Source organism: Neovison vison, chromosome 7, assembly GCF_020171115.1.
Source record: "Neovison vison isolate M4711 chromosome 7, ASM_NN_V1, whole genome shotgun sequence".
NCBI lineage: Eukaryota > Metazoa > Chordata > Mammalia > Carnivora > Mustelidae > Neogale > Neogale vison.
In genome coordinates, this window is record NC_058097.1 from 49,729,514 (window position 1) to 49,745,265 (window position 15,752).

The window sequence follows — 15,752 nt, forward strand, 5'->3', positions numbered from 1 at the left end:
GTAAGGATAGGGGTGCCTGGGTGGCTCAGTTGGTTAAGCAGCTGCCTTTGGCTCAGGTCATGATCCCAGGGTCCTGGGATCGAGACCCACATCAGGCTCCCTGCTCAGCAGGGAATCTGCTTCTCCCTCTCCCTCTGCCTGTTGCTCCCCCTGTTTGTGCTCTCTCACTCTCTATGTCAAATAAATAAATAAATAAATCTTTTAAAAAGGAAGAGTTGTAAGGATATTGGGATGCCTGGCTGGCTTGGTCACTACAGCATGTGACTCTTGATCTTGGTGTGGGTGTTTGAGTGTCATGTTGGGTGCACATATTACTTAATAATGAAATCTTTATTTAAAAAAAGAATTATAAGGATATTTAGGATAATAAAAATAAGATTTCTGGTTATCCACAGTGAAAAAGTATATATTCTTTAGAACATACCCATCTGGGATTATCTGAGTTTAGCATTTTATTACCTTTGAACCAATTTAAATGCTATAATTTATAGATAACTAATAGCAATGCAAATAATTCTTGTCCAAAGACATATACATACATTCTGTCTCCTTGGGGAGGGGACTTAAATCCCCCTACCAAGCCACTTTTACATGCATCCACAAATTCATTTCAATATTCCCTTATCCACATAAATTTGGGCATCTTTAATTTCTGTCTCATTCCCTTGTTTGTAATGAGTTAAATAAATAAAATGAGTTACTACTCAGTGGTTATGAAGTTTCAGTCCTGCAAGTTGAAAAAGTTCTAGAGATCCTTTGTACAACACAGTACTTACAGTTAACACTTGTGTACACTTAAAAATTTGTTAAGAGGGTAGATCTGATGGTATGTGTTTTTGCCACAATAAAAAATCTTTAACACAGGTTTATTTTATATCTATAAGGGTCATGATATTGCCTTCAGAAAAAAATCTTCCTTTAATAAAATAAACAAACAAATTCATTTGCACCTCTGTGCATGTGTTGACTTTTTGTCTTGTGGTGTGTTCTAGGCATTAGGACCTGGTCCCTGCCCCCTTAGCCAAATAAGATGGTTCATGTTACAACTTGAGTTCATGTTAAAGGATTTTGCTATTTCTGCTTGAACAACTGGGAACTACTGGAGGGTTAGAAGCTGAAAATGACTCTTGGGTTTTTAGAATTCCCTCTGGCTTCTCTATGGAAAACAGATTGGGGATGGGCAGAGAGAGGGTGAGAAGATGAATTTCCTTTACTGTGTATTTATGTTTCCAAGATAGAAAGTGAGTCCTTGGAGGCAAGAATGTGCATTTCTTACAAGCAGTGCAGACTTGCTTTGTACACAATAATGACAAATTTCAGAGTAGGTGATAAATACATGTCAAGTGGCATATTTACATAAAGGTAAACACACAAATAGCAGAATCTTGCATAAAGTACTGTTTTAATTATGGTAAAAAAAAAGTTACATATAGGTGACTTTTCTCTCCTTGCATCTACTTACTTACAACCAGAGGAAATAGTTTGGAAGACCAGAAGTGACAGGTAAACAAAAATTCGTTATCTATTTTTTTGTGTAGGGACTGGGGAAAATCAGCAAAGTGCTTTCCTACTGTGTGGAGGTGGGTTAGGGATGGGGAGAGAAGTTTGGGAGACAATGGGCACAGTGCTCTCATGCCTGGCCCCTCCCTTTGGGCTCCCATATCCAGGACTTTCCCTTATCCTAAGAGACAAAGCAGCTCAAAAAATTATTTATTTGAGAGAAAGAGAGCATGAGAGGGGAGAGGTCTGAGGGAAAAGCAGACTCCCTGCTGAGCAGGAAACCCGATGTGGGACTCCAGGATCATGACCTGAGCCAAGGGCAGTTGCTAAACTAACTAAGCCACCCAGGCACCCCAAAGCAGCTCAAGTTTTTCTCATCCTTCCTTTTCTAGAGGTTTCCAACCTCATCAGGGAAAAGCCAAATGAAGTCAGCGTCCTGCAGAATATTGGCTCTGGGGGTGATCAATGGTGAACCCTGTTTTTGTGCTGGGGGGACTCAGATAAAGGGTTCCCTGGGAGGAATCTGATCACTTGGTGTAGTAGATCCTGGAGGGACCATAGGGGAGGGGGCTGGTGGAAGTCAGCCCCCATGCAGGCGATCCTGAGCAGGGAAGGACCAGAAAAGGAGGAACAGAAATGGAGGGATGTTGGATGGGCATGAAGTTCCTGTTTCCAGACCTATTAACAGGACCCAGTCTTCCTTCCACTTACCAGCTCTGGGGCTAAAGACAGCATGGGCTAGTAACTGCAAGAATCACCTGGGCAGAGGTGGGACCCTTGGAGTGGTTGAAACCACCTATCAGGGGACAGGAAGGGTCTAGACAGAAATGTGAGAAAACATGGAAAGAGGAAAAACCTATCCCAGACTGAAAGAGTGAAAATCAATTCAAATGCGGAAAGAAAAAAAATCTTGAAGTTATTCAGGCTTGGTAGGAAGACAGTTACAAAGCTGAATGGAAACGTTATTTCTCCCAAGGTCTTACAAAAGCTCTAAATGCCATAAGGACCCCCTCTTTGAGTGATCACTACTTTCTTGCCAACAATGTCCCAAGACTGGCCTTGTCATTCCATCTAATTACTGGGGCCACCTATGCCTAAACCTCACCTCAGGACAACACCCAATCCCTGGTTAACACCTTCTGGGAACAAAGAGCCCAAGTCTGAGGAGGGAAGCACATCCTATGAGGTCTCAGACACCCCTGACCAGCATCACTGACTTAGGATATCACTAGACCCTTCTGTAGGCTCCTCTCACTCTGCACTGGGGGCTGATAAATTGTTGGCATTCTGGGGGCTCTCCATCCACTGACTCTCCAGGAGACACTGACCTCTGGAGAGTCTTAGGTGGGGCGGTGTCCCGAGAGGGGTTGGTGCTGTCCGTGGTGCTGAAACAGGGTCATGCTTTGAGCTCAGGTACCTCCCAGCTCAGCAGCAGGGAGGACCCAGATGCTTATGACTGGATTTCGGGCCAGGAGGGGAAAAGGGTGGGGATGGATGGAGCCAGAGAAACAATCAGGAGTGGGCAGTGCTGGCCTCCTCTCTCTTCACCTGCCACCCTTCCTGTTCATTCTCAGGCATTGTTCCTCCTGTGGATGATGACTGCCTGTCCCTTCTGTGTGAGCCTTCCTGCTAAGGTCCTCGGCTTACTGGCCTCTTGTACTGCTCCTTTATTTTTTTAAAGATTTTATTTATTTTTTTTGAAGGACAGAGATCACAAGTAGGCAGAGAGGCAGGCAGAGAGAGTGGGGGGGGGGAGAAGGCTCCCTTCTGAACAGAGAGCCCGATGCAGGGCTCAATCCCAGGACCCTGGGACCATGACCTGAATGGGAGGCAGAGGCTTTAACCCACCGAGCCGCCCAAGCGCCCCTGTACTCCTCCTTTAAATAGCTTGCTTCATCACACACACACACACACACACACACACACACTTCTGAAAGTGAAGAGGCTAGTCTTCACATTTGACAAAAGAGAAAATTTAAGGTCAGGGTCAGGAATATTAGACAGGATGCCTGGATCTCGTTCTCCCTTTCTGTTCTCCTGCTCCAGTGCCTCTGGGCAGGAGAAGATATCTCAAGTCTGATGGAGAAGGTGTTTCTTGGACATGCATTTCTGGCTGCAATTGATCCCCCTTGCTGGGGGCGCTGGGCCTGCCTGATTGTTAAAAGGGCTCCCTTCCAACCGGGAGAAAAATGGCCCTACCTAGCTGCCTTCTGTCTCTCAGGATTTGAGAAATGATGGGTCTGAGTGTCTTTCCTCTGTTGGATGGGAGAACTGAGATGCTCTCCTTCTGTGTTAGTCCCCTAGCTCTAGGGGCCTAAACCAATTCACTTTCTTCTTACTGCATTCCAGAATTCTCCTTTGTTTCTTGCACCATTTACAGGGTTTCTAGTTGCAAGTAGAGGGAGGAGCAGGGAACAATGTGTTGATGACAACTTGTTTCGATTGAAAGTCTAACCATCAAATTTTTTTTCCTTAAAAAAAACCATATTATTTATTTACTTATTTTTTTAAGTTTATTATTTTTTAAATTTTATTTTATTTTTTCGGTGTTCCAAGATTCATTGTTTATGCACCACACCCAATGCTCCATGCAATACATGCCCTCCTTAATACCCACCATAGGCTGACCTATCCCCCCATCCCCTCCCCTCCCAAATCCTCAGTTTGTTTCTCAGAGCCCACAGTCTCTCATGGTCCATCTAACAATCAACTTTTTATGTTTTCAACAGATGGTTGGCTCATGTCACCCAGCCTGACATTATCATAAACAGAAATCTGACAGCTGTCCCTCTTGGATGTAGGGAACGGAGAGTTAGGTCCCAAGCATTTTTCTTACACCACACCAGAATCTCCCATTTGTTTTTAGGAGTCATTTTATGATCTTATGACCTTATACTTTATCCCTGTCATGGTTCTGGTGCTACTGGTGGAGGTAGGGCTGTTTTTATTTAAGTTGATTTTTTAAATAAAATATTTGGCTTTTGAGGAGGAAGATTACAACTTCCTGCTTGCCTCCACCAACCATCTCAAACCTGACATCTATTTTCAAGTTTATTTTGAAGGATAAGAGGGTGCCAGACAGATGAAGATCTGGTGATGGGTCTTCCTGGAAAAAGGATATGGATGCACAAAGATAGGGAGGAATTCACAAGCATGGGAGCACTTAGAGAATGGCATGAGGGATTGATGGGTCAGTATATGGAAATGCAGAAGTAGACTGGGTAAAGTTGAAAACAGCCTGCAATAGAGGTTAGACAACCGTGGGTTGTCTGCTTTTGCAAATAAAATTTTGTTGGAACACAGCTACATTAGTTCATTTGTGGAATGGCTATGGCTACATTTGCACTACAAACACAGAGTTGAATAGTTACTAGGGTCCTTACAGCTTACAAACCCTAAAATACTTGCTATCTGGCTCTCTAAAAAAAACAAATTTCTGACCCTTGACCTGGAACATCAAATTAGAAGCTTGTAAATTAGTCTTTGGGGCCGAGGAGATGGAGAGGTATTTTGACTGTGGTCAGCCCTGAGTTTTAGGAAATTCTCTAAATGTTAATATGTGATTTTGCTTCTAACAAGACTAGTAGAAGGCAGGCAGGATGGAAAGGGAAGATTCAGGAAGGGAGAGGGGTGATGCTGGAGGCCAAGTCAGGAAAGGGACCCATGGGGAGGGTTTTGTTTTTCTGATAAATATTCAATAATATTTATCATTAAGTAGTACATCTGGATCTATAGTTTATTTTTTCCAGCTTTATTGAGATATAGTTGACACATAACATTGTGTGGGTTAAATTATACAATGTAATGATTTGATATATGTATACATTACAAAATGATTACAACATGGGAGGGTTTTGAAAGTGAGACTGACACATTGCTGGTATCCCAACAGAACACACCCAGCCTAGGTGAGATGTCACCAACACCTTTCTGTTCAAGGGGAAGGAACTAGTGTGCACCAAACTCTCACAGTGCATTCAGGGCCTCTGCTGGGTTTTTTCTTTTCTTTTCCTTTTTTTCTTTTCTTTTTAAAGATTTTATTTATTTATTTGACAGAGAGAGATCACAAGTAGGCAGAGAGGCAGGCAGAGAGAGAGAGAGAGAGAGAGAGAGAGGAGAAAGCAGGCTCCCTGCTGAGCAGAGAGCCGGATGCGGGACTCAATGCCAGGACCCTGAGATCATGACCTGAGCCGAAAGCAGCGGCCCAACCCTCTGAGCCACCCAGGCGTCCTGCTGGTTTTTTCCTATATGCACTTTTATTTACTCCTTGTGGCAGTCCTGTGAGGTGGGACTTCTTATACCCATTTTGCAAAGCAGGAAATCAAGTCATGGAGCGGTAAAATGGTTTGCCTGATGTCATACTGTTGATAAATGAGAGCATGGATTCCACCCCAGGCCTCTCTGGTTGTAAAGCCTTAGTTTCAATATAGCAGAAAACTCACATTCAGGAGTTTGTAAACCCTTTGCCAATGGGGTTGTTAACTCTCCAAGAATCAGCCTTTGGTCCCCCTTCCTGGAGGGTATGGATGCTCTCTCCAAGACTGATGCACCAGATGGTTCCTCATTGGGTCCTGATCTCTGAGTATTCTGTATAGGTGCCCTTCTCCATTCTGTGAAAGCTGACGGAGGCATAATGCAGTTCTTGCTCCATTTCTGAGGTGGTGGGCACTCCTGCAGAGCTTGTGGGGTCAGCAGGGAGGTCTGACTTGGACTCCTGCTGGTAATCCTGTTTAGAGAACAAAGAAGGGGTCAGAGGAAGGTGGGGGGGGGTCTGAGGTAGGGTGAGGAGAAGGCAGAGAGGGTCCATGAAGTGAATTTGATTCTGACTGGACATTGTTCTTTGTTCCAATCTTGTATCGAACATTTTTTATATGACAAATCTAACACTATTGGTTGTTTTCAAATTTTACTAAACAGTCACTCAGACCTGTGTGGAAAAGACTATTATTTTACAGAAAGAGAAACCAGTTCTCAGAGAGGTTACACATCTGTGGTCATGAATTCAACCCCAGTCTCTCCGGCACAGGACACATGGGAGGGTGTTTACTAAAAGCTCACTTTTCTTCTGGGTGTGTCTTCTTCATTCTCACACTGCTACCACATTCACAACACCTCTGACATCAGATGTGTGGGGTTTTCACCACGCCAAACAATTCTCCAACACTAGCTGTGTGGCCTACCGTTCAACTCAATTCTGATGCTCTCTACCCAGAGATAACACCAAATCCAGAGATTAAAGGCTCAGATTTACAAGGAGCCCCACCCCCACTTCACCTGATTAGAGGTCCAGGTTTCACCTGTGTTTGTCACCTGACAGCTCTGACCAACTGGTTATAAATTAGCAATTGTCACGAGCCCCACCTCAGGTTCCATTAATTTTCTAGAGTGTCTCACAGAACTCAGGAAAGCAGTTTACTTACTGTTTACCAGCTTATTATAAAAGAACGTGATAAAAGATACAACACAGATGAACAATCAAATGAAAAGATGCCCAGGGTGAGGTGTGGGGAGAGAGTGGAGGCTTCCACACCCTCTCCAAATACATTCCCGTCATCTCCATGTGTTCACCAACTTGGGAGTTCCTTGAACCCCATACATTGGGATTTGTATGGAGACTTCATCATGTAGACATGATCAATCACTAATTCCATTTCTAGCCTCTCTCCCCTCTTTGGAGAATGGGGGAGGGGCAGGGAAGAAAATTCCAAGCCTCTAACCATGGGGTGGTCTTTCTGGTGACCAGTCCAAACAGGAGCCCACCCAGAGTCACCTTGTTAGTACAAAAGATGCTCCTATCAGGGCGCCTGGGTGGCTCAGTGGGTTAAAGCCTCTGCCTTCATCTCAGGTCATGATCCCAGGGTTCTGGGATGGAGCCCCGCATCGGGCTCTCTGCTCAGCAGGGAGCCTGCTTCCTCCTCTCTCTCTCTGCCTGCTTCTCGGCCTACTTGTAATCTCTGTCTATCAAATAAATAAATAAAATCTTAAAAAAAAAAGATGCTCCTATCACACAGAAAGTTCCAGGGGATTTTAAAGTATGACCATTTTCTGCTACAGACTAGTTTCTCTCTAGATTTATGGTAATATTTTTCAAAAGTATTTCCACTTCCCATCTTCCCATTTTCTCTTGAACTCAAACCAGTCAAGTAAACTTCCTCTCCCAGGAATCCAGATCTGCTTTTGACAAGATCAGCTGTGACACACACCATTTGCTAAATTTAAGGTTCATTTCTGAGAACCTATCTTGCTGGACTTAGTAGCATTTGAAACAAATAAGCATTCTCTTCTCTCTGAAGCTTCATCTCCCTTTGGCTGTCAAGACCCAACCCTACACTCTCCTGGTCATTTCTTTTTTCTCAGTGGTTTTCTTGTCATCTCCACCCTGTATCTCTGTCTCTCCCACTTACTTATACTACTCAGGGTAATCACACTGGAGTCCTCTTTGGGATCTATGAACGTGTATGGACATCCATAACATCTATGACATCTGTAGAGTTATCACTGGCATCTATCACACCCATTAAGTAGAGGCAGTGAACTATCTTTGTTCATATCCCACATACACTCTCTCACTCCATTAGCAAATCCTGATTCATCATTGTTACACACGACTAAGTCCATCTTATGGACTGAACTGTGTCCATATGTTGAATTTGTAAGTTGAAGCTCTAACACCTCATGTGACTGTATTTGGAGATGAGGTCTTTAAAGAGGTAATTAAGTTTAACAAGGACATTAGGGTAGGACCCAAAATGACTCATGCCCTTATAAGAGGAACAGACAGTGGAGATGTGTGTACACAGAGAAGAGGTCAGGTGAGGATATAGAGAGGAAGCAGACCATCTGCAAGCCAAGGGGAGAGTTTTCAGAAGAAGACACCCTGCAGTTACCTCATCTCAGACCTCCAGCCTTCACAACTGTTTCTGAAAATGTTTCTGTAGTTTAATCCACTCCATCTATAGTATCTTGTTATGGGAACCCTAGCAAACTGACGCAGTCTGCTTTCCATCTCACCTGGATTATTGGAGTGTCTTCCTTATCTGGTCTCCTCTTTTCTGCCCTAGCCTGCTATAGGCACTCTCAGCACAGCAGCCAGAGTGATTCCATTAAAATGAACATTAGTTTGGGGAACCCAGCTGGCTCAGTTGATAGAACACACAACTCTTGATCCCAGGGTTGTGAGTTCAAGCCCCACATTAGGCATGGAGCTTATTTAAATTTTAAAAAAAAAGAGCATCAGTTCATGTCTGTGAAATAATAGAAATATAGATAGATAGATAGATAGATAGATAGATATAGATATAAATATAAATATAGATTCCTTCACAGATTTCCTAAAACCATTATAATTTACTAAGTGAGAAGAGTGCTAGGAGCATCTTCTGTTCTAATGTTCAGACACAGAGCTCCTAAATCCTTTGGAATTTCTTGGATGACAGCGGCATCTTTTGTCTGAATGACATAAATCTGGGTGGGCTCCTGGATGGGGGCTGGTCACAGAAAGGCCAAGCTGTGGTTAGAAACTTGGAAGTTTCAGCCCCATGTCCTCATCTTCCAGGAAGGGGAGTAAAGCTGAAAATGGAGGTAATGATCTATCATGTCTACATGAGGAAGCCTCCATAAAAATCCCCATAGTACAAGGTAGGGGGTGAAGGTTGGGGAGCTTCTGGGTTGGTGAACACATGGCGGGGCTAGGAGGGTGGACACACCTGCAAAGGGAATGGAAGCTCCATGCATCTCTTCCATCTGGGTGTTGATCTCTAGCCTTCATCACATCCTTTTATAATAGACCGGCACCCAGTAGGTAAACTACCCTCCTGGGTTCTATGGACCACTGTGACTAATTAAAACTGAGGAAGGGGCTTGTGGGAATTGCTGATTTACAGTCAGTTGGTCAGAAGCACAGGTGACAACCTGGGCTTAGGACTGGCATCTGAAAGGGGGTGGGGCAGCCTTGTGGGGCTGAGCCTGTGACCTTTGGGATCCAACCTGGCTCCAGATAGATAGTGTCAGAATTGAGTTGAATTGTACGACACCCAGCTGGTGTCAAAGAGCATTACTTGGTGTGGGGAAAACCCACACACATTTAGTGACAGTAAGTGTTGGAAATAGTTCTCTGTGGCTTTCCTTGATATAGTCACCCTTCTCAAAATACATAGGTAATGTGGAGCATTGCAGCCTCCATGCCTCTCCATCTTCATTTCCTCCTACCCACCATTACCCTCTGCCCACCCCCACACAGCTCTCCTTAACACACACTGTCCAACTTGCAGTTTCTCCCACACATCAGGCATGCTCCAACCTCAGAACCCTCCAAACCTTGCTTAGATAGAGCCTTGGTGATGGTCTCGGGGCTCACACTACACTCCTTCACTTTGGCTGTGGTGGGTGTTTTCTCAAAGATTGCAGCCCCAGGACCGTCATCCTTCATTCTGCCATCAAACTCCCCTCCAAAGCATCATTTCCTATCAATTGCTTGCATATTTTTTTGCTCATCTGTTCACTGTTTTCATCACGCCACCCACCCAGTAAATTATAAGTCCTTGGCCGCAGGGACATTTTCTATTTGTAACATATGCATTTATAAAAATATAGATATTACCCAAGCACCCAGAACAATCGGCAAGTGGGAGATATATGCGAAAGGAATGAATGCGTGCATGGTTACTGCAGATCATGTGTTCAGAAGCCTCAGTGGTATCCACCTTAATCAGAGATTCATTGACTGATTGATTGATTACTTTTTAAAGGAGGCTTCACACCCAGCATGGAGCCCAGCATGGGGCTTGAACTCATGACCCTGAGATCAAGACCTGAGCCAAGATCAAGAGTCTGATGTATAACTGACTGAGCCACCCAGGCTCCCCCTTAGTCAGAGTTTTAAATAAATAAATGTCTGTCAGAGCTCGGAGATGAGCAGGACTAGGGCAGGATGACACAGACACACGAGAAGAAGCGCACAGCCCAGCAATGATTCTGAGATGCATAGAGCTCACTCTGCTTGAAGCGAGTGAGCAGGCCAGTGTCAGGGGTTGAAGCATCGACGGTGACTCTGCTGACTGGGTTTCCTGCCCCAAATGCCAGACCTGTTGTGGAGGAGCTGTGCTTTTCAAACCTGGGCCTGTGGGACAAGGATCTTCACAGAGGAAAGGTGGGAGGGCTGCAGCAGGGTAAGGACTAAGAGGGGAGCCCAGCCCGAAGGGAATGGTTGCATTACTCTGTAATGAGAATAGCACTGACGTGCTCTGCTGCATTCTTGGTGCAGGGAGAGCAAGGCTGGGGCAGCACAGGGTTGGGTCTCTAGCGGGGTGTCAGGGACACAAGTGCCATCAGGGAGGCAGACAGCCAGCAGGAAGAACATGTTTAGGAGTGCATTCACGACGTGTTTCTGAGGCTTTAGCATCTGGGGCCTTGCTGACCTTGGGAGAACTGTCCCTGCCAGAACCAGCCAGTCTCTAGAGATGGAGAAGGACTGCTGGCAAGCCTGCCTTTCATGTGCAAACCAATCCGTCCAAAGCTGACATTCTGGGCCCCTGTTCCTTAGCCTAATCACCCCCGGCCAGGCACCAAACATTTGTCATAACCTGCTGAAATGATTCAAACTAACCAATCCTGAATCTGCTTACCCTGTCTCACCGTGCCTTTCCTTTGCAAACCACAATAAAGGCCCTACCCCTGACTCCCTTTGCCCCCTCTGCCTCCTGACCCACCCTAGCCCTGCCCCATGTGGTCCTGTGTGGAGGGGTGTGCCTCTCTTCCTGGGAACTGTGAGTAACACAGTGCCTTTTCAGTGGCAGTCAGCTCCTGATCTGTTGGCCTCAGATGCCTGAAGGATAAAACCTACATTTTCAAACAAGTAAGAAGGTGATGAGCTCATTTCTGGGCACGCTAAATGGAGTGTGGCTGTGGGCCACCCCGGGAGATGGGGAAGAGAGTCTGCATGCCAGGATGCCCACGTCACTCACCAGGGGAGCTGGCTCTACAACCGGGGGTCTGCCATCCATGCCCTCTGCTCTCCGGGATGCTGTCTTCCTGCAGCTCTTCACTCTGATGGAGACACCAGGGTCTCTGACATGGGGTCGCTCTTCTGAGGCAGGTGGAGGGTGGGGCAAGCCCAAGAGCCTTCATATCAAGGCTTTGTAACAAGGTCCCCATGTTCCTAGACTGCTGGGACCGAGCTGGGAACACACTCGTACCTGGCACTCTTTGCCTTTGTTCCAGGACCTCACAACCCCTGCAAGTCCCACTTCTCCCCCCTCCCCCATACCCACCCAGCTCACCCAAAGAAGATAAGGCAGAGGCAGAGAGAAAGCAGCATGGTGATACCAGCTCCCGAAACGGCACCTAGAATCACTCCTGACCACATCCCCAGTTTCCCTGTAGACAGAGACACCTGGGGTGAACTCCAGTCTTGAGCATGGGCACTCCAGAGAGAGGGAGATAGACGTATGCACAGAGCTCCATGGGATGGAGAAAGTCCCTCCTTCCTTCCAGGGAGGGTGTCTCCACTGGCCCTATCACTCAGGGTCAAAGGTGGTCTTCCGTGCTTCCAGAAGCAGGGGGAGGCAGAGGAGTTCTCAGACCTTCAGGTCTCCTCGTCCTTCCTGGCTGTGCCTCCTGGGAGCCCGACACCCAGAGTGAGGGATGTGTCTCTGGGCATCACCTATCAGCCATTTGGTGGGCACCAAAAGAGTCCTAATGGGGTTCACTGTTCTGGTGAGGGCCAGATGTCATTACCATACCAGTGGGGGTAAGGCTGGGCTCAGAGGGCTGAGGAATGACAGTCAGGCAGTAAAACTACTCTGCATGACACTAGATGGATATTATAGTGACTAGATGTCATTATAAATTATACAATCCATAGAAAGTACAACACCAGGAATGAACCCTGATGTAAACTATGGACTGTTAGTGATAAACGCACGCCCATGTAGGTTTTATTGTAACAAAAGTACCCTCTGGTGGGAGTTGACAGTGAAGACGCTATGCATGTAAAAGCAGGGCTTTGGGGGAAAACTCTCTACCTTCAGCTCAATTTCTCCAAGAACCTAAAACTTCCCTTCTAAAAATAAAGTTTACTGAAAATGCTTCAGTCCTTCAAAGACCAGAGGAAGATAAAGACCATATTCAGGGTGGTGGGGAGAAAACTGCAGGTCACCTAGCAAGACCAGAGTGAGAGGGTATGAAAGAGAGTGCTGAGGGGGTTTCTCATGTCTAACTACAGCCCCACATTCACCCCCCCACCTGTTGAGTCTCAAGTCCCACTCTGACTTAACCTGACAGAGACCCTGGACAGTCAATGCCTCATGGATGGGAGGCTCCTTCCTACCTGGGCTGTGTCCCAGGCAGACACCAGTTGTTGGGTTCTGTGTGGCACCTGGGATGGGAAGAGGGGATTTCCCTCTTCAGTGAGGCAGGGGCATGTGAGATACATGTAGGTATCTTCTCCTCACCCCCAGAAACCACAGAAACACAAGAGGGACAGGGCTTGAGTCCTTCTAGGTCTCACACTCAGACAGACCTCCCAGTAAAACTCTGAGGCTCCCCAAACTGATCTTCCTGCCCCTCACCCCTTCAGGGAGTCAGGCATTCTTGCCCCACACTCACAGGTGACATTGAGCTGGATGGTCCTTTCCACCATCACACCAGCTGCAGGGAAGTACACTTGGCAGGTGAGGTTGGTGCCGTGGTCCTGGGGTCGTGGGATGAGGGTGAGCACCGAAGAGAGGTGAGTCCTGGGACCCAGGGAGGTGAGGGCAGCTGACGTCCAGGAGAAGATGGGCGGCGTGCTCCTCTCACAGGCCCAGGGCACAGAGCAGGTCAGGTTCCTGGGGTGTCCAGACTCCAGGGTCCCCAGGATGAGGATGTCAGGTGTGTGGTTCAGAGCTGTGAGGAGATGGGGAGACATGGGAATCAGGAGGAGGGTCCGAGATGGAGACCCTGAGAGAAGCCTCAGGCTTTGGTCCAGCTCCTGCTTCTGAACCTTGACATGTTACCTCTAACCCCTCCCAGGAAGGGGGTGTCCCATCCCAGCTCTGACCCACGACCCCCGTCCTTCCTCTGCAGCCTCTCCTGGGGTCTCCTCCTTACCTGTCACTTGCACGGAGAGCAGGTTCTGTCTATAACTATAGCTCCCAGGATACTCTCTCTCCATCCTGAAGAAGTATGTCCCCGAGTCCCTTCTCTGTGCATCTCTGATGTCCAGGGAGCAGTTGTAGGCCCGGGGGTCCCCAAGGAGGCGGAATCGGCCCTGGGTCTCCTCCTGCACTTTACGATCTGGGTTGTTTGTGGCCACTGGAGCACCATCGTGTGCACTGGGCCCTTTCTGGAACCAGTAGCCATGAACAGGGGAAGACTGGGGCCAGTAGTGCGTGGGGTAGGAGAAGCGGCAGGGCACGGAGATGCATAGGCCCTCCTGCACCGTCAGGGATTCCTGCACCTGCAGCCAGTATCTTGAGTGCTGAGCCAGGGACCCTGTGGAGAACTGAGGGTCAGCAGCAGCCGCCACCCACCTGGCCGCCTCCCCTCGGCCCACTTCACCTGTCCAGAGCAGGGGTAGAAGCAGCAGCAGCGGCAGCAGCATCTTTGAGATGGAGGGTATGTGGGCCTCCTGTGGGTGAGGGAAAAGAGGAAGACAGCGGGAGGGAGGCTGAGGGGAACTCACGGGAAGCTGGGGAGGAGCACAGGGCCTCATGGTTCACAGAAGAGGAACTACAGCTCAGAGCTCTCTCTGCTCTCTACCCAGAGCCGGCCACACCCTTGGCTGGACACCAGGGAGACCCACTCGGGGATGAGAGAGCAGGAGCAGGCCCATGTCCTTGCCCCTTATCTCAGCACTTTCTTCTGGCACCAGAACCTGGACCAGGACCTCTGAGGACACATGAAGCCTGGGACACAGTGAGTCTCCTAAGGTCTCTTCCACCTGAGGGGCTTGTCTGAGCAGCACCGTGTACACCGGGGAGCTAGTCAATTCCTGGCTAGACCTGGAGTGTCACAGTCTCATCTTGATCCTTGGGTGTTCTGTCCTGCAAGGTGGAGGATTCTATAGGTCTGTGTGAGCCATTGGGGCAGAAGAGAAGGGATCCTGGGTGAAGAGAAGGCAGCGGCCATTCATACACTCATTCATTCATTTTCCATGAGCTTAGTGAACATCTTTGTTGGGGGAACTGGAGATGAGACAGCTGGACCTGGCCTGGTCCATCCTGTGATGCGGTCCCTACCCAGGGAGTCACTTCCTCCGTAGACACACTGGACTTTCTCTTTGTCCCTGTGAGGTTCACAGCTGGTCTTTTTTAAAATGTGTCTGCTAATGAACCATGGAACACTACCTCAAAAACTAATGATGTCCTGTATGGTGACTAACATCGCATAATATAAATAAACAAACAACAAATAAATAAATGTGTCTGCTGATCCACTGGATATTTTCTAAATATACAGGATTGGGTCCTTTTTTCTTTCCCTTCTACTATGCTGATTCATGAAGTTTCAATGGCATTCCAAAATGAGAACTATGTGGGATCTTCATGTAAATGAGAAGGGAGAACAGTGTTCATGAGTCATGGGAAAAATCTTTTCTATGAATGCTGTCTATACAGTGGTGCGTGGACTGAAGCAGGTTTTTTAGTTCCTCATCATGTCCTGTGATGTAAAAAATCAGCTTCTCAAGGTGAAATGTGGCTCAAAGCACATATTACAGCAGAGAACATAAGTGGAACAAATATACAACTGCAATTAAAATCACAGGTGCTGGGGCGCCTGGGTGGCTCAGTGGGTTGAGCCTCTCCCTTCAGCTCAGGTCATGATCTCAGGGTCCTGGGATCGAGCCCCACATCGGGCTCTCTGCTCGGCAGGGAGCGTGCTTCCTCCCCCTTCTCTCCCTCTGCCTGCTTCTCTGCCTACTTGTGATCTCTGTGTGTCAAATAAATAGGTAAAAATTTTAAAAAAAATCACAGGTGCTACCTATGTTATTTTCTATCTCTGTGGAGTACGCATCGGGCATATCACTGATGTCTATCTACACAATATAACATGATATATAATTCATTTGTATCATACAGTTGTAAAATGTTGCAAACGCAGTGGTATCTAAATTATGTTCTTTAAACATTACTCACATGAAGCTATTTTGCACCTCATCTGATAAATGAGGAATTGAGTCTCCAATAAGTGAAATCACACCTTATTCTAGGTTATCAAAATCTATAGTTGTGGCACATAACAGAAAACCCAAAGTGATTGCTTTACAGTTAACA

At 46.9% G+C, this 15,752-nt stretch overlaps 1 protein-coding gene across 3 annotated transcripts; it reads right to left on the reverse strand.

The window, feature by feature from the left end:
• Positions 1-5,665: 5,665 nt before the first annotated feature.
• Positions 5,666-14,146, reverse strand: LOC122911761 (myeloid cell surface antigen CD33-like). Of its 3 annotated transcripts, XM_044256761.1 has the most exons (7): positions 14,038-14,146; positions 13,588-13,971; positions 13,105-13,383; positions 12,827-12,874; positions 11,778-11,874; positions 11,463-11,544; positions 5,666-6,226 (listed from the first exon to the last, which is right to left on the reverse strand). In XM_044256761.1, exons 1-7 carry the CDS (start codon positions 14,078-14,080, stop codon positions 6,062-6,064), a joined length of 1,098 nt encoding a protein of 365 aa, XP_044112696.1. In that variant the 5' UTR covers positions 14,081-14,146; the 3' UTR covers positions 5,666-6,061. The 3 variants fall into 3 exon arrangements, with proteins under 3 accessions (XP_044112696.1, XP_044112697.1, XP_044112699.1); XM_044256762.1 differs by lacking the exon at positions 12,827-12,874; XM_044256764.1 differs by lacking the exon at positions 11,778-11,874 and having other exon boundaries at positions 11,463-11,581.
• Between the last annotated feature and the right edge of the window lie 1,606 nt (positions 14,147-15,752).